Below are 27,576 nucleotides of genomic sequence, written 5' to 3'. Positions count from 1 at the left end.
TATAATGAATGAATGAATGAATGAATGATTTTATCTTTCTTTCCAATGGCCCAAAGCAATGCTGTGACCTGACCCTAAGAGGAAATGTTCAAGATTCTCTACTTCTTACCACAAGATCTACTGTCAAATTTGCCCCAAGAAAAATATCAGAGTTTTAGAACTGGAACTATTCTGAAAGCATTATACAGCCTAGCCAGTACTTTAGGCAGGGACAAATTACCTTATAGGAATTTATTATTAGATGGGCAGAAATACATATATGCAAATAATTACCCTAGACAATATAATGCTAAAACAGAAATATGTTCAAAGTCTTGTACTAGCATAGGAAGAACTTTAGAGGGACAGTAAAGGCTTAGAGTACTTCACAGAGTGTGTGACATTTAATATTTAATAACTGAAGGATTGAAAGGAGTTAACACAGGAGGAGGGAGGCAGAAGCAAAAGTGGAAACAGCATGTACAAAGTCACGGAGTCACAAAGAGTATGAGACATTTATTATGTTCTTAATTGGCGGTCCTTGTAGCAGAGGTTGATTAAATACTGAGGAATGTAGACATATTTCTATTATAGGAAGATCACTCTGATGATAAGGAAGAAGAGCCTAGGAAATCATTCTTATTCCTTGACAGTCCCTTTCAGGCCTTTATTATTGTACCAACAATGGTGGACTGAGAACATTAAACATAGAGCTCATATTTTCTCCCTTGGGTTTTCCATTCTAGAAATGGGAACACATCAAATTGTGGGGGTTTGTTATGTTCAGTAAATGCTGAGGCAACTGATACCACCAAATTTGTATGTATTTTTTAGAACATTCTATGAACCTATAAGTAATTGTATTATATTTTTCTTTTACCTTTTTTGCACAAATGGTGCCAGACTATACGTACTGCACTACAACTGGGTTTTTGCACTCAAAATATAATGTGTAGATCTGTCCATGTCAGCACTTGTTATTTGTTGTTGTTGTTTATGTTTGTTTATTCATAGATGTATTATATTCCATTGTATGTGTGTTTTAATGTATTGAGCAAATTAGATTGCTTTTATCTTTTGTTCTTATGAATAATCCTTAAATAAAAAGTTAAAATTGGGCTGGGGTTGTGGCTCAGCTGTAGAGTGCTTGCCTAGCACGTATGAGGCCCTGGGTTCGATCCTCAGGACCACATAAAAATAAATAAATAAAATAAATGTATTGTGTCCAACTACAACTAAAAAATAAAATATATATTAAAAAGTTAAAATTAATTTAATGCCAGGATATTTTTATCAATAATTTGAGGGGGAAAGGGGAGACATTGGTATTAAACTGCAACACATTTCCTTTGTACTTCTCACTTTACATCTAAACAATGTTCACCTAAGAAAGGTTATCGGCACTAATATCTTCCATGGTCCAAGAAACCCCTCAGTTAGTGAAGAGTATGAGTTTGGTGATAGGTGAGCCTTGGGCTCAGATTCAAATTGTGGTTTCATTACAATCTAGCTGGATGGTTTTGAGTAAATGAATTAGTCTTTGAGAATCAGTTGTGATCTGTAAAATAGGGACAATAATAGTAGCTACTTTGTAATGTTACTGTAAGGATTTAGCACACAATGATCCACAGAAGGAATTAGTATAGTGCCTGGTACCTACAAAATGTCCAACAAATGAAACTTCCGGTTCATGAACAGGGAGAGTGTTGATGGAACATGGGAAAACTCATCAATTTAACATGAACTATTGTTGATGCTATAGAAATATTTTGTGTTGTTGGGGTTTTCAATAAATGCCCAGATCCACTAAAAGCTTCAAACATAATTAGCCCAGGTCTATTTCCCTCGTTGCACCAATTTTCTCAGAGCTACTTTCACATCCTTGTTCCTTAGGGTGTAAATGACAGGGTTGAGTGAAGGAGTAAGCACTGTATATAGAAGGGAAAGCAACTTTAAGATGTCTTCATACTGAGGCCCTGATGGGAAACCATAGACAATGCCCAGTGTCCCGTAATAGAGACTGACCACTGTTAGGTGTGAAGAACAGGTAGAGAAAGCCTGCTGCTTCCCTGTGGCAGAAGGAATCCTCAGAATAGTGGAAATAATGTGAATATAGGAAGCCAGGGTCAGCAGGAAAGGGCCAAGGGCAAATAGAGAGGTGCATATAAAAGAGGTCATCTCAGCTACCTGAGTATCAGTGCAGGCAAGTTTCATGATGGGCTTCAAATCACAGAAGAAGTGGTCAATCTCATTAGCAGAACAGAATGTTAAACGAAAAATGAGGACCATGAGAAGGATGGGCGCCAGAAATCCAGCCAGCCAAGAGGCAGCAGCTAGATGTAAGCAACCCCAGAAGTCCATGATGCTGGAGTAGTGCAGTGGGTTACAGATGGCTATATAGCGATCATAAGACATTACAGCCAGGAAGAAACATTCTGTGGCAACGAGGGAAGCAAAAAAATAAAACTGGCAAGCACAGGCTGGGAAGGAAATAGGCACATGAGCTGACAGCAATGTCCTCAACATTATGGGCTCAATGGTAGTAGTATAGCCAATCTCTAGGAAGGAGAAGTGGACAAGAAAGAAATACATGGGTGTATGAAGGGAGCAATCAGCTGACACCACAGTTAGGATCACCATATTGCCTATGAGAGTCATCACATAAATGGTCAGAAATATCCCAAAAAGAAGAAACTGAAATCCATGGAGATCCCCAAAACCCAAAAGGATAATTTCTGAAATTTGAGTTGTATTTTCTTCTGTACTGCTGGCCATGATTTGGATCTAAAATAAATACATAAGTAAAAATTTAAAGAATATCAAATAATATTTTTAGAAAAAATCAAACAAGAGACTTTATACATATCAAGCATAATTGGCTTCTCTGTAGACATGCAAGATTCTTAAACTTAATTAATATATTTGACCATAGACTCCCAGGAGCCATTTGGAAAGTTAATCTATGACTTTAATTATCTCACCATATTTAGAATGTATAGGTTCTTGAAATTGTGACTATGACACATAAATATGCAGTTTTTAATATATAAAAATAGGAAGAAGTGTTCAATTCTTGGAGATCTGACTCTGGTTTCCTCTGCTGTTGCTGCTGATATTATCATCAACAATGAATATCCCTAGCCATCTATGTGTAAATTGCATAAGATCTGTGATCAATTTTGTTTCCTGTTTTAGAAATTCCATACCCATTAAATTATATATTGTGTTTCATCATGACAAAGTATGTCTAGTCCTTAAAACTTATGTGACAGCAAGTTCATTAAATAATAGAAGAGGCACAATACAGCAGTGCAAGAGTAAACTAGCAATCGTAAAGAGTGTGAGAAAGGGAGAACATTTCAGGTAGAGGGAGTAAGGATTGGTGTAAGGAAGGACTGAGTTTTAGAAAACTAAGGGAGGAAAAGTGGGAAGGAGGGAGGGAAAGAGAAAAAGAGAGAAAGAACACTCAGAAACAGAGACACAGTGACAGAGATATAGAAAGAACAAGGAAGAGGGGGAGAAAAGAGGGGGAAGGATAAAAGGAACACAAGGAGAAAAACAGGAAGAGAGAAGGAGGAAAGAAAAAGGGAGAGAAGAAAGAAGGAGGGAGAAAAAAAGAAAGGACAGAAGGAAAGGAGGAAGAGGAGGAGGAGGAAGAGGAAGAGGAGAAGGGAAAAAAGGAGGAGGAAGAGGAAGATGAGAAGGAAAAAAGGAAGAAGAGGAAGAGAAAAGAAAGGAAGGAAGAAGACAGGTCAGATCATTCAGGAATTTATGTTTTTAAATACTGTGTAATTCCACTGGATGGTGTTAAGCAGCAGTGTAATCCCATTTACAGTTTAAAAGTTGCCTTTGATGTTATGTAATACATAGAAGGACAACTTAAGGACAAAGTGAGAGAAATAAAAGAATATTTCAGAGTACCAAGTGAGAGATAATAGAATATCTGAATAAAATGGTTACACAAAAGATGGAGAGAAGACAAATTCAAGATGTACTTGGGAGGTAGAAACACCAGGACTTACTGACATACACATATTAGAAGTAATGAAAACTGAATTATTGGAGATGACTCTTGAGTTTCTGGCTTCAGTAACTGGTGCATTGATTTAGATGGTGAAGATTGTGGGAAGGAAAAGATTAGGGGACTCAAAAGTTCAATTTGTGTGAAGTTCAATTTGTATGAAGTGGAGAAAGTAGAGAGGCAATTTGTGAGTTTGTGAGTTTGGGGGTTTCTGAGTATATAGCTCAAAAGAGAGGAGTTCATTGGACTATAAATTTAGAATTTATGTGAATATACATAACATTTAAAGACATGGGAATGAATGAGGTGACCTACAGAGAGATTATAGATATAGAAGAATGCCCTACACTGAACTTGGCCCCCCTCTTTCTTTTAGTCCTAATGGAGAAGAAGAAACCAGAATAGGAGATTGAAAAGGAGGAATCAGTGAGGTAGGATCAAAAACCAGGAGGAACTGGAATAAAGGAATCCAAATTTCAAGAGAAATATGTTGATTATGTTAAACACTGTTGTAAGATCAAGACAGAGAATGGTCTGACATATTTGGTTACATGGATAATCAATTCAATTGGGCTAATGGAGACTGAAGAGAAGCAGAGAAATGGGGTTGTAACCGAAGAGTGATGAGCATTGACCCTACCTTTTCAAAGCTGATGAGAATGATCCAGCATGGATACTGATGACATGTAAGTAAACAAGGAGCTAATTTTGGGATTAAAATCTTTTAGAAGCTGAGAGGGGATAGGATATAGAACACAGGAAGAGGGTTTAACCTATGATAAGGGCAGGAACACTCATTTTTTAGCAGGTAGAAGTTCAGGAAATTGTTCCAGTTGTAGTTAAGTTGCTATATGTGATCTTAGGAAGATGACTGAGTTTGTATCTATGGCTTCTGTTTTTTCAATGATGTGTGAGAAAAGGTCATCACCTAAGAGTAAAGATAGGGAAGGAGATGTTGGAGGTTTGAGAGCCAAGGAAAAGCTATAAAATATTCACATCTGGCAGTGAATGAGCTACAGCCTACTAGAATAAATACTGTGTTTTCCAGTCAGTATTGAGTAGTGGCAATTTGATGTTTGAGATCATGAATTTAAGAAGGCACAATTAGACTCTTTTTCTTATGTGATATTCTTTGACAATGTTTAGCTACCAGGACAGAGTAGACAGTTAGTTTAAATCAGGTTTGGCATTTGCCAAGGCAAAACAGTGGAAGGAAAGAGGGGCATGAAAATTGTGGTATACTTTTTAAAAGTTAGAGTGAAGAATTACATGGTAAATGTTAAGTTCCTCTCACTGCCTTCCACTGATTATCAAGTCAGGGGATGCTGAAGATACGAAGAACTTCTAAAATGTCATTTGACCAATGCTTTAATTTTCTAACTGAAAAGATGATCCAGACAGGTAAAGTGTCTTCCTTAGGATCTGGGGTCTATTAGTAATAGAGCAGTAACTAACACTAAGATTTTACTTCCGGTCCTCACTACTTCCATTATAGCATGCTCTTCTTTTTCTTGCTCTCATCTCTGTTCAGTGCTCTGAACAAGAAAGGATCTTAATGTATACTATGGAAGTACACGAAAAAAAGGCTTACCTTCTGTTTAGTAATTTACATGCCTGGAGCACAATACCTTTTGAAGAACTTTGAAATCCGTTACTATTTTTAATCTTCTCAACTATCTTGTGAAGTATTTGGGAATAGGTCTTTGACTTGTCTCATTGGATTTACAGATGAGAAAACAGAACTATGATGGTACTACTACCACATAGTGCTTGTATTTCAATTATGACCCTTCTTCCTGGAGGAAAAAAAAAGTTATTCTTATTGGTGTTGATGTAAATGTGAACTTGCAAGATAATAATTATATTATGGATTTTTGGTCAGGTAACTGGATAATAGGAACCATGTGTGGTTGCCATCATTTGAGTATGATGTAAGAAACTGAGGTAGATTTATGAGAATCTGCTTTAGGAAAAACAAGTTTGGAGGGTAGAATGAAATAAACTGTATTTGATATAGTATTGTTTCAGACCTTTGGTAGATGTCCAGAAAAACTAGAATCTTCTTAGGAGAAGAATAGAGAGAAAGAATAATGTGCAAAAAAAAAGTCTAGTAACCTGACACCCATGCTGACCATTAGTTTTGGAAGGACTTTTGAGCTAAATGAGTAGGGGACTGAGCACAGAAAAGGTAGTAGCACACATAGTTTCGGAGAAAAGGATTGAAAAAAAGTGACTCACAGAAATGAGAGAAACAAAGAGAATTATGTCACAGAGTCCAAGGAAGAAGTGGAGCCATTAGAATTACTAGTAAAGAAGGTGCCATGCATATGAGAGTGCTTGGGTAGGGATCCTGAGTGCAATAAGGTAAGGAGATGAAAGGAAAAACAATAAATCTTGATTATGATTTCAAGAAGGTTGTTGGTAAAGCAAAGGAGGGAGACAGACAGCCACAAAGCTAAGGATAGAAGAGAGGACAGAGGGAAATTTTTTATTCTCACTTCTTGCTTTTTAGTAAAGGAGAAACTAAACTAAGAGTCTAGGCAAAGTGTCTAACTCCAGAGAAAAGAAAGACATGCAAGAGAATGAGTGATAGAGCAAAGATCACCAAGGAGGTTGGAAGGAATAAGATGGAGAAATACACAATTGGAGGCATTATCTTCAGGAAGGAATGAAATGTCATCCGTTATAAGAGAAGGAAGAGGGTAAAAGTGGACAGTGATTATGAAGATAATTACCTCTTCTTTTTCCTTCCACTTGAGTTTGGAGACATAAGCCATCCTTAGATGACTACGATGAGGCCTTGGCAGAGATGTTCACTTTGCTTCCTCAGAGCCTGTCTTCTTGTTCCATCTATATTTGTGGAGCCCACAATATTTGGCAGAGTCTGAAGTGGGTTGCTATGACAGGTAGCTGGTTTGCTGTACCACTACTGTGTTGTCTGACCAGGAGTAGATCCAGTAACAGCATGGCAGACACATAATACATCCTTTAAAAAGATCATACAGAACCTTGGGAATCATAGCTTTCCCACCTTTCCTTTTCTATCTACACAATTACACTTTTCCCTCCTCTAACTTCCCTGAAGCACATAAGGTTTCCAAAAGGAAGAACTAAGAGTATGTCACCTAAAGACACTTAGTTTTCAGGTGGTGTAGCCAAAGCATTTTTAGCTCCTGCAGTGACCTCCTTGGGGTTTAGAAAGAGCATAATGCTTGCCAACGTATCTATCTTTTAAACACTCCAACAACCTTCAGCAAGCAGGGACTGGTAGACACGGTTCAAATAAGAAAACCAATTATCTTTAAGTTTGGCTCCCAGGGGAGCTTTGCTTTTTAATTGAGAGATCGATGTTGGATTCTCATGACATCCTGAACTTCCATTCAGTGTCTGCTGACTAATGGTGTGAAATTGGATATTGGAGTATCTGACATGTCACATGGGTCAGAGCCCCAATCCATCTAGGCCAGCCTCCAGAGGCTGCTGAAAGTACCAAGCAACAGTTTGGGGAGGGTACAATGGGAAAAGTGTGGAAACTAGTGAGAAAAATCTAGATTTTAGATCTGTAGCTTCCAGTGCCTGTGTAATACAGCTTCCCTTACCCTCTCTTAGTCCCAGTTTTTCCTACTTTGAATCCCTGTCCTGCTGACTTCACATGGTTGCTGTGGGACATAATGTAATATTGTGTGGGAAACACCTTTATTAAATAGGAAGCACATTTAAGAAGCATCTGAAAGATATTGGTGATCTTGGAAGTTGAGGATAGTTATAAAGTTCAAGGAGGCTTGGGCCCTTATAACTGGAAGTAGAACTCTTACCTTTTTATATTATTAAATATAGCCTGAAAATATCCAAATCCCTTTCCCCCCAAATTTTCAGTCAACCTTAAGTGAATTCCATATCCTAATTAAAAGCACAACTGTTATGGTTTGATTTTATAATCAAATCAAAAGTCCTCTTACACAAGTTGTCAGAGGCAGTTTTTCAAATCAGTTACCTTGTAATTTTTCCATCCTTGGTGGATAGCTTGCAGATGGCTTCTGGGTAAGTTTCCTTGCTGTAGATTTTGTATGCTTTTATAGCTTTCCAGGCTCTACAGAAAGAAATGGCTGGGGAGTGAAACCCCCTCTGTATAGCACTAAGTGAGACCTCTCCTCTATTTGATGACTATATGAGCATTCTTTAAAGCTGTGTGAGCATCACATAAAATAGAGAACTCACAGAGATATAGCCATTGCCTCTGTTATCCCAGGGCATTATCCTTGTCACCATTCAGTTGTAAATTGCACAGACAATATCAGATTCTTCCTCTGTGTCCAGCAATACTCTAAAAGCTGGAGATACGAATGGGAAGAAAGTCTGGAAACCTGAGTGCATGACTTAGGACCTCAATGTCCACCAGAAGTGAAAGACATGTAAACAAAGCAATCAAATTGCAGCATGCTAAATGCCAACAACACAAATTTGTGTAACGTGGAGAAGGGAACTGGAGGATCAGTTTGCAGGAGGTAGGAACACTGAAGGTCTATTGGAGGACCTGCTATCTGCATTTTTTTCCAGAATGAAAACTTTATAATGTCTTGGGTTTTGAAGGGGGGATAGGAGTCTGTCAAGCCAACAAGGATGTAGAAAAAGTCTCAGTCAGAGGGGATAGCCTGTGATACTAAGGAGAAACAGGAGAGGAGACTGGAGCAATAAGTAGACACCAGGTGATGGATGGCTATGCGCATTAACCTAAGGAGTATGAACTTTTTTCCTGAGCTTAATGAGGAATCATAAAGGGTTTTGAATAGGGAAAAGGCATGGTTGTGTTTGTATTTTTAAAAACTATAAACTTTGGTGGCTATGCAAATAAGCAATATCTAATGAAAGTCCAGTGAGGAAGCTGTCAATTCAATCTAAGAGAGAATGGTAGCCACTGGAAAAGAAGAGGAGGCAATGATTTCAGGCAGTAGCAATATTATTATAATTATCACTAAGATGATTTTCTCCTCTCATTATCACTAAACTTTTGAGTAATTCTGTAAGAAGAAGGAATTGTATTTTTTCCTGTGTATTCCCTAACATATGGGTAACCCTAAAGTGTGACTTGGTTATTAGATGTCAACTCATATTTCCTGTAGAAATACTAGTCCCAAATCTCTGGCCATCCAAGACAAATCCTTATAAAGAGAAAACTTGAAATGCTTCATGCTTGCAGTAAACTACAGTGGTTCTCTAATAACATTTTGTCACATGAGTAAATGAATGAACAACTTGAGGAATATAGATATAATTCACTAACAGATCAAGGCTCTTTAGTTGATATGTGGGAAATACAAGGATATAGATAGAGCTCTTGACCTTGAAGGAAATGAAAAAATCTTTCAGCTGGACAGCTCACCACAGTGACTCTCTTTTCCTCGTTGTCAACTTACTGGTCACTAAGGCTCAGTAGGAAGTTTGATTAAAAGAAAATTCAATAAACATCACATAATCTCCTATACAAAAGGAATACTAATCTAAAGATCACAGGAGGTGCCAGGTCTTTAATTCTAAGTTTATGAATTTTTCAAAAACTAAATTTAATGAACAATACATAATTTGCACATGGTGAATAATTAAAACAGTATAACTAAGACTCTCTTCAATCCCAGACCTCCAATCTCTTCCCAGAGGCAACTACTCTAAGCAGTGTATTGTGGGTGCCTTAAGAAATTCTGTATGCTCTTAACAGGCTTTATACATTTACATTTTTTTTCATATTTACAAAAAAGTGATCACACAATATATAATACTTTTATGGAGTTTTAAAATTTAATGTATGTTGGAGATCTTTCTGTATCTGAATACATAGATCAATCTCATTCATTTTAACATTTGCATAGTGTCCTAGTATGTGGATGAGGCTTTATTTATTTATTTTTGCTACAAAGCTGATTCTCTAAGAAATAAAATGTTGTCGGTACAGAAAAAATTCTTTTTCCCCCCAATCTCATTTCTCTTGAGTCACAAGGACAACCACTATCCTAATTATGGGTCCTACATATTCATGTTTTATCCTTCTACTACTTATGAATGTATCCATAAATAATATATGGCAACATTACATATGTTTTAAATTTTACACAACTGGCATCATAACATTTTGCAACTTGATTCATTTTCCTAATTCTCATTTGTGTTTTCAGAACAGTTCCTGTTGGTATATATGATTCTCAGTCATTCATTGTTAATTTACCTTGCTCCTCATTATACTTAATACTGCTGTTTCATTTGCTTTACCTTATAGCTTCCTTGTTAAAATGAGTCCTACAATTGTAATTTTTTTTCAAATCACTGCTTTGAAGTTGCACTGGATGAATTAATGAAAGAGTGAGAAATTCTTATAAACTGAAACAAAATAAATTGAAAATCTGAAACATAGGGGAAAGCTACAAAAAGAATGGACATTTATGTCAATATATTTTAGCATTACAAGTGTTGCAATGAATATGCTTCCATACGTTTCTAGAATTTCCATAAGGCACCTAGGCATTGAATTGCTGACTCAGTGTATATACATATTTTCATTTTTACTAAGAACTGCCAAATGTTCTCTAAACTGGTTGTATAAACTCACATTCCCAGAAGCAGTGTATAACAGTTGTTTCCTCACATTCTTTTTGGCATGTGGTATTAGCAGATGTTTGTATTTGGGGTAATCTGATGGGTATGAAATAGTATCACTATGTTAATTTAATTTGCATTTCTCTGATTATTAATGAGGAAAAGCATGTTCCCATCCATTTACTAGTCACTCAGGTTTTTCTCTTCAGTGCATTGTCCATTAATATTTTGCCTATAGTTAATTTGGATATTTTAAAACTGAATGTAATTCTTTTTTTTTTTAAAGAGAGAGTGAGGGGGGGGGGAGAGAGAGAGAGAGAGAGAGAGAGAGAGAGAGAGAGAGAGAGAGAGAGAGAATTTTAACATTTATTTATTTTTTCTTAGTTCTCGGCGGACACAACATTTTTGTTGGTATGTGGTGCTGAGGATCGAACCCGGGCCGCACACATGCCAGGCGAGCGCGTTACCGCTTGAGCCACATCCCCAGCCCCTAAAAATATATTTTAATATTTATTTTTTAGTTTTCAGTGGACATAACATCTTTGTTTGTATGTGGTGCTGAGGATCGAACCCCGACCAAACGCATGTTAGGTGAGTGCGCTACCGCTTGAGCCACATCCCCAGCCCCTGAATGTAATTCTTTATGTAGTCATTATTTGACGGTTATTTATTTGCTGGGAATATTTACTTCAAGTCACTTGCCTATTGACTTTGTTTAGTGTGGTATTTTACAAAATAGAATACTAGAGGCTTTTATCCTTTGATGTGATCAAATTGTTCAATCCTTTACAATTTGTCATTTTTGTATCTTTTTCAAGAAAGTTTTTTCTACCCTAATATTGTAAAGATATTCTTTTAGGGGCTGGGTATGTGGCTCAAGCGGTAGCGCGCTCGCCTGGCATGCGTGCGGCCCGGGTTCGATCCTCAGCACCACATACCAACAGAGATGTTGTGTCCGCCGAGAACTAAAAAATAAATGTTAAAAATTCTCTCTCTCTCTCTCACTCTCTCTCTCCTCTCTCACTCTCTCTTAAAAAAAAAAAAGATATTCTTTTAAATCTTGAGTCATTTTTAGCACTGAGTTTTAAAAATCTATCTGGAATTTATTTCTGTATATGATACAATATAGAAATCTAATTTTATTTGTTCCAATACAAATAATCTGTTTTTCCTACACTATTTATTAAACAATCATTTCTTTCCTCTCATGATTTACAATGACAGTCTTTTCATATACCAGGGTTCCTTATGTTCTCAGGTTTGTGTCTGGAACTTTTTTCTTTCTTACTGACCTCTTGCTTTCATAAATTACTTTTAAAAATCTTGATATCAGGACTAGTTCTTCCTGCTGGTTCTTCTTCATAATTGTCTTGAATATTCCTGATCTTTTAATTTTTCGTATAAAATTGGAATCAGCTTGTCAAGGTTCATGAAACACTTCGTTGAAATATTATCTGGAACTGCATTGAATTACAGATTAATTTTTGGGACAGTTGACATCTTCATATATAGGAAGATTTAAGCCTTATGAAAATTGTACATATATTTCCCTTTGTTGAGGTTTTCCTTTATGCCCTTCCATACTGCCATAAATACTATTTCCATATATATCATGAGCATTTTTTCTTAGATTTGAAATTAGTTACTTAATAGTGTCACTTGTTGTTATGAATGGCAACTTTATTTTAACCAGCTTTATTGAGTTATAATTTACAAACAATAAAATTCACCATTGTAATGCTATGAATTTTGGCAAATATATACGAAACTGTATAATCATCACTTACAGTCAAGATGTAGAACATTTCCATCACATCCAAAAAAATCTTTCATGCCCTTTGACTGAGTTTTAAAGTCCAAAGTCTATCTGGAATTCTATCAGTGTCTTCCTCCTACTCACTGATATGTTTCCTGTGCCAACAATTGGCCTTTTTTTTTTTTAGAATTTCATATAAATAGAACAATATAGTATATAGTCCTTTGTGCCTGGCTTCTTTTACCTAGCATGTTTTTGCGATTCATCCTTGGTTTGTTTGTATGAAAATTTCCCTTTTTATTTCAAAGGAATATTCTATTGTATGGATATTCCACAGTTTGTTTATTCACATACCACTTCATGATTGTTTACAGGTTTTGCCTTTAATGAATAAAGCCACTATGGACATTCACATGGCAAGACTTTGTGTGGGCATGTTTTCATATCTCTTTGGTCAGTTTCTAGGTTTTACTATAAGTGAATGTTTAACTATATAAGTTATTGCCAAACTGTATCACAAAGTGGCCCTACCATTTTATATTCCCGCCAGTCACGTATATATGCAAGTTCTAGTAGTTGCCCCACATCCTCAACCTTGATATTGTCAATATTTTACTTTTATCCAGTGAGTGATAACTTTTTAAAAGTTATATTTTGTAATTGCTTTTTGCTTATATGGAAGAATATTATTGATTTTTAAAAAATATCTCCTATGACAAATGTTCTCTCTGATATGCGGATGCTAACACATATTAAGGGTGGGGGAGAATAGAAGGTCACTGGATTAGACAAAGGGGAATGAAGGGAAGGGAGGGGGAGAGGAATAGGAAAGACAGTAGAATGAATAGAACATGACTTTCTTTTGCTCATAGATGAATATACAACCAATAACTACACATTGTGTACAACCATAAGAATGGGATCTTAATTAGAAAGTATGTATAATATGTCAAAATACACTCTGTCTTGTATATCTAAAAAGAACACATAAAAATCTATGCAGCAATATTTAAGAACTCTCTTAATATTTAAATTGTCTGAAAACTCCCATTAGCTTTTTATGTAGCCAATCACATAGTCCGTGAATGAGGCTGGGAGTGTAGCTCAGTGGTCTTGCATGACTGAGGGCCTGGGTTCAATGCCCAGCATGGCAAGCGAAGTAGTCTGAATAACTGTGTTTTCTTTCCAGTCCTTAAATTCATTCCTATCCTTATCTTATTGAATTGAAATTTCCTTGTGATTACAATCTTAAATAGTAGCTTGGAGGACTAGAAGCCAGGCATAATTTCTTGGTTCATGGTTCTAGTGAGAATATTCCTAAAGTTTCCACATTATAATATTTATGGTAGATTTTCAATAGATATCCTTTATCATAATTAATATTTCCCTCTATTATTGATTTGTTCAAGGGTTTTTTGATAGAGAAGTGTTGAATTTTATTCATTTTTCTTTATATGTTAAGATCAGTACACATTGTTTTCTCTTTAATCAGTTTAAGCTGTGAATTGTAGTAGATTTTCTAAATTTTAGCTATCCTTTAAGTCCTGAAATTAAGCTCGTTTAATTACAATGTACTATATTTTACACATTTGCTGAGTTAAATTTACTAATATTTTGATATATTTTTGCTTTTAATTGATGAATGATAATTATATGACTTATGGGATACAGTGTGCATTTCAATACATATACACACTGTGTATTGACCAGACTAAGATAATTGGCATATCTGTCATCACAAACATTTATCTTTTCTTTCTGTTGGGAACATTTTAAGTCCTCTTTATCAGCTATTTTGAAATAAGCAATTAATTGTCAAATTAGTTATTCTACTGTGCTTTAAAACATTAGACGTTATTTCTCCCATCTAGCTGCACCTTCATGATCATTAATGATCCTCTCTCCATCCATTCTCCCCCACATCCTGCCTAAACTCTGGTAACCACTATTCTACTCTGTTTCTATGAAATCCACATTTAAGCTTAACATAATGTCCTCCAGTTCTATCCATGTTGTTGCAAATGACAAAATTTCATTGATTTTTATGGATGGATAATATCCTATTGTGTATATACACCACATTATCTTTATTCATTTATCCATGGATGGGCACCTAGGTTAATTCCGTATCTTGTCCATTGTGAATACTGCTGCAATCAATATGGAAGTGTAGGCATCTCTTTGACATACTGATTTCATTTCCTTTGGATACATGCCCAGTAGTGGATTGATAGATCATATGGCCTTTGTATTTCTGCTTTTTTTTTTTTTTGAGGAAGATCCTGTTATCCATAATGGTTGGATTAATTTACATTCTTACCAACAATCTATGCTTGTTCCTCTTTCTCTGCATCCTTGCCTGAATTAATTTTTTTTATCCTTTTGATAATAGCCCTTCTAACTGGGGTGAGATAATATCTCTTTATGGTTTTGATTTGCATTTTTCTGATGATTTGTGATGTTGCATACTTTTTCATATATTTGTTGATCATTTGTATATCTTCTTTTGAAAGATGTCTATCTGGGTCATTTGTCACTTTTTTAATCAGTGTTTTTTGTTGTTGTTGTTTTTTTTTGTGTGTGTGTGTGTGTGGCCATTGAGTTGTTTGAGCTCCTGATGTTCAAAATTAATCCTTTGACAGATGCATAGTTTGGTAATATTTTCTCCTATTCTGCATGCTGTTTCTTCATTCTGTTGATTGTTTCTTTTGCTTTCCAGAAGCTTTTTAGTTTGATGTAATACCATTTGTCAGTTTCTTCCTTTGTTGCCTGTGGTTTGGGAGTCATAACCTAAAATTACTTACCTATACTGATGTCCTGATGTCCTGTGATATTTCCCCCATGTTTTCTTCTTACAGTTTCATAATTTTGGTCCTACATATAAATCTTTGATCCATTTTGATTTTTTTAATTTATTTTTTAGTTTTCGGTGGACACAACATCTTTATTTTTATGTGGTGCTGAGGATCGAACCCAGCGCCCCGCACATGCCAGCGAGTGCGTTACCGCTTGAGCCACATCCCCAGCCCCATTTTGATTTTATTTGATTGAAGTGAGTCTCCTTTCTCCAATGTATGCTCTTGTTGCTAGTGTTGAAAAGTAATTGTCTATAGATGCATAGATTATTTCTACAATTTACTAATATTAAAATTAGGACTTCTATGAGAGTGAGAGTGGTTTCTAATTTTTCATCTTTCTGAAAATCTTGTCTGGTTTTGGTATAGAGGTTTTAATAGCCTCATAAAATGGATTGGACAATTTTTTTTAATATTTATTTTTTAGTTTTTGGTGGACACAACATCTTTTTTATTTTTATTTTTATGTGGTGCTGCGGTTCGAACCCAGCACCTTGCGCATGCCAGGTGAGTGTGCTACCGCTTGAGCCACATCCCTAGCCCTCTTTTAGTTATTAATGTGCTTTCTATTTTGTTCTAGACAGACCAGACTTCTATTGGATTGGACAATTTTTTTTTCACTTTTTCTGTTCTCTGGAATATTTATATAACAAAAAATTCTTTGGAAGTTTGATAAAACTTGCTTGCAGAAACATGTGAATTTTATTTTTGGTTGCAGAGCATTGGCTACCAATTGAATTTCTTTAGTATTTAATGGCCTATTCATATTTCCAATTTCTTTTTGAATAAAATTTTGGTGATTTTTATTTCTCTACAGAATCATGCATTTTACTAAATTTTTCATAATATCAAATATGAAATATTTGTTTAGAAATGTCCCTATTTTCATTGCTGATGTTGTTTACTCAGGTCTTTATTATTTTCAACTTAGTCATATCAGAGTCATGCCTATTTTTAGCCTTTAAAAATTTAGGTTTTGGCCTTATTAAACATTTCTATTTGTTATTGTTGCTTCCTATTTCATTAATTTCTGTTTTTATATTAATTTCCTTTCTTCTGATTAGCTTCGTGGTAGTTTTTCTAACCTTTTAAGAACGTATTAATATTTTGTTGTTTTTTTTCCTATTGCATGGATCACATTTTTTTATCATAGTGGCTATACCCACAATATAGTACATGTCATTAAGTTATAGTTGTTTATAATTTCCATTTACATTGTTTTTTATTCTTAGAATATTTTTTGTCCAAATACATGAAGGGTTTGGGGGATATTTTTATTAACTGCTCTTGTATTTCATTTGATAAAACTATTAATATAATATTGTTCATTTTTAAATTTATTGAGACTTTCTTTGATACTTGGCTTTTGTTCTACTTTTGTAAAAGTTTCAAATGTAATTGAAAATAACATATACAAACTTTATTTGTTGAACCCAAGATTCAGTATGTATGAGTGCATGTATCATTAACTCAAAATCTCTAATTATGTTGTTCAATGTTATATATTCCTGCATATCTTCCTTACCAGTTTCTGAGAGAGGCATGTTAAAGTCTTCTCACAGTAATAAGGACTTGACATTATTTTTCTTGTTCTTCTGTTAATTTGTTTCATTTTCAGAGTCTTATAAAATGAAACAAGAAATTGTGGGTAAAACATCAAGTATAATAACTGATACATGGTAGGCACTCAAAAAGTCAGAGATGGTCTTGTTTGATTATTATTATTATTATTACACATAATAGAGATATTAATAAATCCAAGTCCTGCCTTGTCAAGATGCTCTCAGGATGGCTTTGTCTAGAGGATGAGACATTTTGGCAATAATTGAGCCAAGAAATAATACTAAATGAAGTTGGTCACATCAACTTACCAAGAGCAGTGACAATTAGAAGTCCCCTCATCCACCAGGAAAAGCATGTCTTTCTAGAGTGACCACATCTTAGGAGCTTTCTTCTAGTCACCTAAAGAAGAACAGTTTTGGGGTTTGGTGAGCAATGATAGAACAATGAGGGGCCAGAGGTTGGAATCCTCGCTCTAGTTCAGCAGGCATTGGGGCCTCTCAAAAGGAGGAGGAAGGCATGACAAGCAAGATCCTTTGTGAAGTGACTTCACTTGGCCACACTTGCTTAGACCTTGCCCAAATCTACCTCAGCATTGATTTGAGTTAGAAAGTAATTTCCTGATGTCTTCTGTAAACAAGAGCTCAAATTTATTGGTTATCTGGCCAATCTGAAGATTGCAGACTGCAGAGGAAGAACAGAGTAAAACCATAGGTCTTGGCCTCCATTAAACTTGACTCCTGTCACACTGTCAGCAGTCATACCAAAAGCTTCTTGGGCCAAACTAGGGAAATCAAGAAGTTATTTAGATATTTTCCACATACAGTGGTAGGTGATTTTTGAGATGATAGTGAGACCTCTAAAGAAGGTTACTAAAGATATCAGTTCTACCCAGCCATTTCATTTCTTCAATATCTTTCAGTTCTTTTTTTCTTTTTTCTCTTTCTCTTTCTTTTCTTTCTTTCTTTCTTTCTTTCTTTCTTTCTTTCTTTCTTTCTTTCTTTCTTTCTTTCTTTCTTTCTTTCTTTCTTTCTTTCTTTTTTATTTTTTTGTGCTGGGGATTGAATCCAGGGCCTTGTGCATGCAAGGTAAGCATTCTACCAACTGAGCTATATCCCTAGCCCTCTTTTAGTTATTAATGTGCTTTCTATTTTGTTCTAGACAGACCAGACTTCTATGTATACAGGTCCTTCTATGTTTCTATGTCAGCCTTTGATCTCCAGTTTCCTTCATTCCCTTCATAGTTCATGTCCATGCCTACCACTTCTCAGTATTTACTGACTTTACTCAAATAATCTATATCTACCTAGGTGCCCTTTTATGAACCCAGTGTGCTCTAGTTCCCATCTCTTGAATAGCAGCCTCAAAATTTACGTTCCTTGGTATCTCTTAGAAGGCATTCCAGTATTCCAGGGTGTGATAAATCACAGTGAAAAGAACATGAGCTCTTTGGACAAACAGACCTGGATTCAAATCTTTTGTTTACCATTTTCTAACTGTGTGACCTTGAGTGAGTTCCTTAACCCTTTTTAACTATCACAGTTTTGTCTTTAAAATGGGGACAACCATAGTAACTACTTCACAGAGTTCTTGGGAGGACTAAACAGAATCTCTGAAATAGCATTTGGCAAATAGAAAGCACTCAATAAATGTTAATTTCTGGGCAGATCTTCTGTCTTCCCTAAATGGTTTTGAAGTTGCCCCAAAGTAGTGAACATAGCTTTCTATGTGATTCCTCTCCATGCTTGCCTCTGGTGTAGGGCTCTGTATACAACAGGTGTTCAAATAATTTAGTGGCCTGATTAGACATGATCCAAATCCACAGCTAGAGCATCAGTTATGGTAAAAGGAGAGAGCCTTAAGAGGCTGAATCTATTATAAATAAGAGACAAAATTTATCAGAAGGACAAATATTTTGGAAACCCTGGGCTCTGAGGGTAAGGAAAGAGGGTAGCATTGTGCCTTATAATAAAGCAGTGTAACGTAGTATAAAGGAGTTTCAGTCACATAGCCCTGAATTGGAATCAAGTTTCAACACAGATAAACTGTATGACTTTGGACAACTCACCAAACTACTCAGGGCCTCAATTTCCTTGTCTATGAGTTGAGCCTAATAATCTCTGACTTGCACATTGTGAAAAGTACTCTTTGTGAAGAGCATTCAAGGCACAACCTATTTAAAATTCCTAGAATAATACTGAAGACATGGTCAGTGAAAGATATCTTTCCAGTTTCTCTACCTTCCTAACCTTCATTTGCTGCATTGGACATAGAGTAGAAATCTGTGCATGGAGTGTGAAAGAGATTGTGAAGTCTTCAAGAGGACATTCCCAAATGTTTCCTTCATATATTTGTTCCTCAGTTTGGGGTTGAGCTTGGGAATCATCCCTGGGTAGAATATGGAGCTCACTGTGTCCCTGCTTAGTGAGCACTGAGAAGATATGTACAGGTAAATGTGGATTGTGCTTCCACTGTTCAGACTGATTACAGTCACACGGGAAGTACAAGCAGAGAATGTCTTTTCTCACTGAGCCCAGCAGATCCTCATGATAATAAGGAAGATACATACATAGGAGAAAAGGGTGAGTGTCAGGACACAGATACATTAAATATATTGTAGGCAAAGACAAAAAAGCAGGAGGAGCACTGGGGTTGAACTTGGTGGTGCACACCAGAAATTCCAGTAACATGGAAGGCTGATTAAAGAGGATTGCAAGTTTGAGGTCAACCTGGGCAACTTCACAGGGCCCTGTCTCAAAATAATTTTTTTAATTTTCATTTTTCAGTATTGGGGATTGAACCCAGGAGTTCTTTACCACTGAGCTACAAACCCAGGGTCTCACTAAGTTGCTGAGGCTGGTCTTGAACTTGCGATCCTCCTGTCTCACCATCCAGAATCACTGGGATTACACAGGTGTGAACAACCATGCCTGGCTATAAAATTTTAAATAAAGAGCTAGGTATATATATCAACACTTGCTTAACATGTGTGAGGTTCTGGGTTCAATCCCTAGTATGGCAAAAAAGCAGGTGCTGGATTGGGGGAGATCACAGAAATAGTGCAAGATGACATGAGGCTTTTGGAGGTCAGATGAAAGATTGTGAACCTGAGGAACACCCACTGCATAATTGGAAGCCACTAGTTGCAAGCAGAGTCTTGGGGACATGATGGTATGGTATAGCAGAAGATAGAAGATGACCACATAGCAGTCATGGACCTTGAAAGACAAGGGGAAGAATGCATGTCAGCAAAGAAAAAAGAGCAGCTCAACTGGGCCATGCAACCAGAGAAGGAGATGGTTTGGTAATCAGAAAACCCTATCAATGTTTGGGGGCTGTTGTTGAAAATTCCACAAAGGATACATTGCCAAGGAAGAAATACATTGGGGATATGAAATCAGGGACCAGTCAGGTTTCCCACCACTTTTGACTGTATAAATGAGGAGAAAGGGAACAAAGATAGGCTGAAGCTGAGGCTCATCAGTGAGCCCATAAGGAAGAATTCTCTCAACTTTCTGGCATTGCCTACTCCCATGCAGTTCCTACAGGTCTGCAGGAGGAGATTTCACAGCAACAGTAAGGCATATACAGCTAAAATCCTTAAACAAGAACTCCAGGGGCTGCCCCTGGTTTGTTAGGACATGAGACATCATGTCTGTTGACTATGGAAAATGGTTCATCTTGGATCATTCTACTCATACCACCCATGAGCCTATTGATTGGGAAATTTAAAGCTATAAAGGTGGAATTTGGAGTCAGAAGAACAGGTCTGAATCTCATCTTTGGCTGTTTTTTGCCTCCCTGACCTTAATATAGTATTTTTGGTGTATTTATTTTATTTTTTTAGTTCTAATTTGTTATACATGACAGCAAAATGCATTGCAAATCATATTACACCTATAGTGCACAAATTTCTATATCTCTAATTGTATACCAAGTATGGGTGGATTAGGCTCTAGATAGAGCAAAAAGGAGGGAATAGAAGGGAAGGGGCATGGGAGTGGGAAAGGCAGTGGAATTAGATGGAAATCATCACCTTAAGTACATGTATGAAGACACGAATAGAGTGACTCTATTTTGGCATAGTATCTTAATCTCTCTGAATATTCTCTTACATCTATCTTGTAAGAATAGTTGTGAGGGTTGCATGTGATGGTGGATGCATGCAAAATTGTCTAGCACAGCATGAGAAGAAAATCAAGTACCCAGTGAATTCTAATTTCCTTCCTTTTTCTATACCGTTCTACTTCCTGACATGGAAACTGTCCTTAACTAATGCCTAACCTGAGCACAGAGTCAAGGAACAAATACTACACTGGGTAGGAGACTAAAAACTTGCTAGTCCTTTCATTTTCAGTTTTGAGCTAAAGAAGAAGCAGGGAATAGGCAGATCAAGAATATAAAACTATATAATATAGAAGTAAGAGGACAAGCTCCTAAGTCAATTATGTATGGGTTAGAATCCAACTCCAACTTAGTATCTGTGTATTCCTGGGCAAGCTGCTTAACCTGAGTTTCATTTTTCATCTGTAAAATGATAGTACCAAGTATTTCCTACATCATAATTTACCTGAAGATAAAATGAGATAATTTGTGTAAAGCACTAAGTATAGTGTCTGGAACATGGTAAATGTTAAGCATTATAATTAGGGAGCTACTGGTAGATTTGCTCAAAATACACATAAACTCCTTTTAGATTTTGTTACTTGCCCTTTGCTAAGAATTCCTTTCTTATTGAACTCCTATTGCTAATCATTTTTTTTGTATGACTCCAGTGCTTTGAGGCAGTATAAAACGTCAAAAGTGACTCATCTAACACTAAAGAAGAGTATATATATATCTAAAGGAAATGAAATCATAATAACCACAACATGGCATCAATCTAAGTGACTATCGGTGAATGAATGTGGTGTAGTAGAGTGGAGGAAGGAGAATAGGGGGAGGGAGGAAGAAAGGAAAAGAGGGGGACACTGAGGACTGAAATAGAATAAATCAGATTTCATGCATGTATGATTTTGTTACTATGAACCCAACTACTATGTATAACTATGATGCTCTAATTTCCTTCCTTCTTTCTTTCTTTCTTTCTTTCTTTCTTTCTTTCTTTCTTTCTTTCTTTCTTTCTTTCTTTCTTTCTTTCTTTCTTATTGGTTCTTTTTAATTACATGAGAGCAGAATTCATTTTGATATAATTATATAAGCATGGAATATATCTTTTTTTAAAGATCTGAGTATTTTCTTTTTGAGAGAGAGAGAGAGAGAGAGAATTTTAATATTTATTGTTTAGTTTTCAGCGGACACAACATTTTCGTTTGTATGTGGTGCTGAGGATCGAACCCGGGCCGCACGCATGCCAGGCAAGCGCGCTACCACTTGAGCCCCATCCCCAGCTCCATGGAATATATCTTATTCTAATTAGGATCCCATTCTTATGGATGTACATGATGGTGGGATTCACTGTGTTGTTTTTATAATATGTACATGGGAAATTTATGCCAGATTTATTTCAGATTCATTTAACCATGTTTCCTTTTTCTATCCCCCCTCCCTTCCCTCCATTCCTCATTGTCTAATTTATTGCACTTCTATTCTTTCCATCACTGCCCCGCTCCTATTATTGTGGGTTAGCTTCCACTTATCAGAGAAAACTTGACTTTTAGGGGCTGGCTTATTTCACTTAGCATGATGGTCTCCAGACACATCCATTTGCTGATAAATGTCATAAAGTCATTCTTTAATATTCCATTGTGTATATATACCATGTTTTCTTTATCAATTCATCTATTGAAGGGCATATAGGTTCACATAGCTTAGCTATTGTGAATTGTGCTGTTAAACATTAATATGGCTTTGTTCACTGTAGTATGCTGATTTTAATTCCTTTGGGTATAAACTGAAAAGTGGAATAACTTGGTCATATGGTGGTTCTCTTCCAAGTTTTCTGAAGAATCTTCATACTTCTTTCCAGAGTTTTTGCATCAGTTTTTAGTCCCACCAATATAGTGCTCTAATTTAAAAAAAAAACAATGTAGCATATATTCACAGTGAAATACTATTTAGCTATAAAAGGATGAAATCCCACCCATTTTCAACAACAAGAATGGGACTGGATATCATTATGTTAAGCAAAATAAGCCAGGTACAGAAAGACAAATAACACATAATATTGCTATTAGTAGAATCTAAAAACAACTTGATCTCATAGAAGTTGAGAATAGAATAGTGGTTAGGAAGGGTAAGAGAGGACATGGGAAAAGTTTGACCAATAGGCACAATGTTGCACTTAGAAGGAATAAGTTCTGGTGTTTTAATGCACAGCATGGTGAATATAACCTACAATAATACATTTTATATATTTTTTATTTTTATTTTTTTACATTTTATATTTTAAAATAAACTAGCTGAATGCAGTGGTGCACATTTGTAATCCTAGCAGCTTGGGAGACTGAGGCAGGAGGATTGCAAGTTCAAAACAACTTAGTGAGGCCTTAAGCAGCTCAGTGAGACCCTGTGTATAAATAAAATATATAAAGGGTTGGGGTACAACTCAGTGGTTAAGAGCCTCTGGCTTCAATTTCTGATACAAAAAAATAGATTATTTTGAGTGTTCTCACCGTGAAGAAGAGAAGTTTAAGATAATTAGCCTTATTTGATCATTACATAATATATACATGTACCCCAATAGAAAAAAAAGTACAACTGTTGTGAATCAAAAAGAAATCAGCACCCTGGTGTCCTGAACACCATATTCTTCCTACTAGAGGGTCACAGCCTCTGATATCTTTTCTTCCAGAAACATAGAATCTCTGTCCTTATCAGAACATGGGGGCAGGGGACTATTTCACCCAGAGTTGCCTGAGAAATATCAATGTTGAAATCTGCTTGGGGCCATGTCTACCCTTTCTCTTAATCAGGGAGACTGCCAATGTCTGACAATACTTTATTTTAATATTGTTTGTTCCTGTTACAAGATAGGATAGTGAAGGACAAACTATAGCATTGCACAGAGGATTTATATCATTGAATTCCAAGTCAGAATACCCAAGTCTGAGTCCTGATACATACTATTTCAGCTCTGTAGCCTTTAAAAAAATCCTTTCTGAGTCATAGGATCTTCATCTGTAAAATAAGAATAATAACACTTGTTCTCTTAATCTCGCAGATTTGTTGCAAAGATGAGAGCTTGTAGAAAAATATTTTGTAAACTGTAAATATAGTCTGGGTGGATACACAGAGATCATGCACTGGGATAGCCAAATCAACTGAAGACAATTTCTACCACAATTGTTAAATTGCTGTTCCTAGGCCCCCATTCCCTGGGTGCTACCCTGATACTTTCAAGCCCACCTTGGATTTCACAGTCGCCTCCATCTTCTTGTGTCTTCCCCATCAGACCCTCAGAGAGAAAAGAAGATTGGCCTCTGGCAACTTTAGTAAAATGCTTGGTGCCATTCTGTTCTGTCTGAAGCTTTGTCTGTCTTCTTTTGGTAGATGTTCCATTGAAGTTGCTTTTATGGCCATCTTGGAGAACTGAAATTTCCATGGTGTACAGTATTAGTTGATACAAACTAAAATATTATCCCAAATAGTGTAATAGCTACTATTAACAAAGTACCTAGTAGGTGCTCCAAATTGCATGGGATGACTGACATGAATCATTTAACTTAATCTTCTAACAATTCTAAGTAATAACTACTATTATCATTCCCTTTTGGGCGGTACCATGGATTGAACCCAGGGGTGCTAACCTCCCATCTCTGCCCTCCCCAACTTCTACAATTACAGGATCATTCCCATCTTACAAATCAGACCACCACAGGGACTTGGAAAATTCTAAAGCCTTGCTCCAGCTCTCATAGCGGGTCAAATAGCAGGATCTACATCCAAACACAAATCTGCAATATCCCAATGATACTGTTTTATCCACACTGTCTTTTTAAAATACAATATACTATAAGTGGGGATTATTAAAGATTTTTCAAAGCATTCACAAAACTATCCTTTATTTTCATCATTACAATCTTGAAAATAATCAAGGTGGTTTCCCTTAATTTTGCAGATGATAAATCCAAGCTACAGAAATGTTAAGTGCACTGTCCTTGGGCATACATACATTCCTTCATTCAACAAATATTCATTAGGTGCTTGGTGTATGTTAGTCAGTGTAAAACAGCAAGCAAGACTGACTTAGTCCCTACTCTGATGGACTTTAAAATCTAAAGGAAAATATGGACAACAACTTAAAAAACCATAGATTGTTTTTATACAGTAAGAAAATTAATTATAAAGAAAGTAAAACAAATTGAGAAAATAGAGAAAGCTTGGAGTTGGAGAAACAACACTGAGTTAGAGAGACAGAGAAAGCCTCTCTGAGGAGGTAACATTAAAAACTGGAATCAGAATAGTGAGAAGTCAGCCATACATGCATCTAGGCTGCACTCAGATGCTTGGTGACAAAGGCAGGAATAAATTTCTACATTCTACACAGAATTAAGGCCCATGTAGAGGCTGATTTGGGATGACTGGATATGTGAGCCATTCAAACTCATGTCTACAAGCATCCCTGTCCTTTATCATTCACCTTCCTTCTTTGAATGTCTCTAGAAGTTGAGAGTATTCACTAGACACTTCCTGTTTTTGTACTCATCCAGAATGCTTCAGGCTGGCTTTGGTGGTTGGGATCTTTCCAGATGTTCCCTTGGCAGGCACAGAAAAGTTTGCAGGTCACAACTGCAAAGCCTCTGAAACTAAGCTACAAGTTATAATCTTACCCCACTTCCCCCTCTGGGGTTGGCCATTTCTCTGTAATTGGCAGAATAATTGATATAGCAAAGTTTCTGCCTTCTTGACTGGTCTCCTGAGATGCCCAGGAAAGTAAGCCCAGGGGCTGATCATCTGTGACATAAAGGGTGACTTGGGGGGGGGCTGGGGATGTGGCTCAAGCGGTAGCATGCTCGCCTAGCGTGCATGCGGCCCAGGTTCGAATCCAGAACTAAGAAAAAATAAATAAATGTTAAAATTCTCTCTCTCTCTGTCCCCCCCTCTCTCTCACTCTCTCTTTAAAAAAAAAAAAAAGGTGACTGGGGCAGTAAGTAGAGCTATCACTATCACCAATGAGGTTTTTTTTTTTTTTTTTTTTTTTAACTGATTCATAGTGAGAGTTTGGGGACCTGTAGTTACTCCCAAAATGTTTCAGAAAAAAAAAATCGGAAGGATAAAATTCACTATGAGATATATTGTTCTATAAACATTTTATCTAAAATTCAAACTTAATCATCTTAAAAGTCTTAGCCATGATTAAAATACAAATTGTAGGGATTCTACTAATTTATGTGCAAAATGGTCAAAATAGAAGATGAGGGTAAGGATATATTTCATTTTATGATCTGTCATATCAACTTGTTTATACAACCCTTTACTCTGATTATAAACTATATATTATTTTTAAAAATCAAATAATTATTTAATTAGTGTTTATGTGGTCAATAAAGTTTCCGAGTGCCACTCAGTGTTCTAATATAATACTATTGCACCTGGGGCAGATGTGGTGGGCAGTTGCCTTGTACCATACTTTTCCATTTTTTATCAAATCAGGTTTGGGTTGTGGAAGACTTGTTTCTATTTCTTGTTTTATTTTTTCAATTCCATAAATGTTTATTAAACATCTATCATGTATCTATCATTGTACTAGGAGCTGGGATATAAAAATCAATAGTAAATTAATAGTATCCTTGATACACATTCAATTTCCTCTCCCCAGTACATACACACATGCACATGTTTGAGTGCTTACATGTGCAAACACACACACACACACACACACACACACACACACATATTTGAAAGGCAAAAGTGACCTCAATCTCTTCAGTGCTGGCTCATTATCAGCTTTTAGGGAAAATAAGTGTTATTGTGCATTTAAGAGGCTTAAACTATTGATTGTGAGGCAAGAAAATTGTTTAAAAAGTAGACTTTATAAACATCTCCCTTGTGGACAGATTCATTTAATTCTATTGCTTGACTATGCAGAATTTTGTAGCCATTTTAAGTAGAGAAATTGTCCTTTCTCAAGCTAAATTGTAGTACATTAGGTGATATTTGAACCGGTTTATGAGCTTCTGCTGTGGCATGATGGGCTAACTCCGCATATTGAAGAACGCTGTCCCCAAATTTAATTATCTTGGGGCATCACCACCTCCCAGGATAGAATGAGTCATTCTGTTCCCCGCATCTGCAGCTTTTGCTGAAATGGAGGTTATGGGATAACAACTTAAAGGCTAACTCGTTAATGCTCAGGGATGAATGAGGTCATGTATCAGCAGACCAAATTGGTGCCCAAATGTTTTCATCCACAGACCTGGATCTCTCTCATGTTGTGATATATTAATGGGGATGTCTTTCTCCATTTCACTGCCTGTAGACATTTGAATATTATAGATGCAATATCTTTTGGGCACCCAGCCCTGTGCAGTATCAAGTTCTCAAACTCCAAAGGTCTTTCAGTGGCCAGAAGCAAAGTCCTGACGAAGACATAAAGTGCCTAATTGATTGGAATTCAAACCACAGCGTCAGTGCAGACCCTGCTTTTTTCTCCTAGGTGTTTACTAGTTGGTGAGCACATACCAGTCCTAACCATTGGATGGGGGCAGTGAAGGAGTCTTCTACATTGTGAAGACTGTGGATTTATGCCTAGCTGAGAGCATTTCCGTCCTCACAAAGTCAAAGCGGGTGACCTTTCTAATGTTAATTTGTTTCTCCATCTGTGCTGTGCATTTTGGGAGGACGTGAGAAACAGGCTTGATGATAGTCAAATGTGTTTC

At 36.3% G+C, this 27,576-nt stretch overlaps 1 protein-coding gene across 1 annotated transcript; it reads right to left on the bottom strand.

The window, feature by feature from the left end:
• Window positions 1-1,815: 1,815 nt before the first annotated feature.
• On the bottom strand, window positions 1,816-2,754 carry LOC101967064 (olfactory receptor 10A4). The gene has a single exon (XM_005319494.2). It carries the CDS (start codon window positions 2,752-2,754, stop codon window positions 1,816-1,818), a length of 939 nt encoding a protein of 312 aa, XP_005319551.2.
• Window positions 2,755-27,576: the final 24,822 nt, after the last annotated feature.

The sequence above is a fragment of the Ictidomys tridecemlineatus genome, chromosome X (assembly GCF_052094955.1).
Source record: "Ictidomys tridecemlineatus isolate mIctTri1 chromosome X, mIctTri1.hap1, whole genome shotgun sequence".
Taxonomy (NCBI): domain Eukaryota; kingdom Metazoa; phylum Chordata; class Mammalia; order Rodentia; family Sciuridae; genus Ictidomys; species Ictidomys tridecemlineatus.
The sequence above is the reverse complement of the archived record's forward strand: the minus strand, read 5'-3'. Positions and strand labels throughout refer to the sequence as shown.

Excerpts from the sequence above, each read along its gene's own strand:
- LOC101967064 (XM_005319494.2), bottom strand. The coding sequence starts at position 2,754 with ATGGCCAGCAGTACAGAAGAAAATACAACTCAAATTTCAGAAATTATC.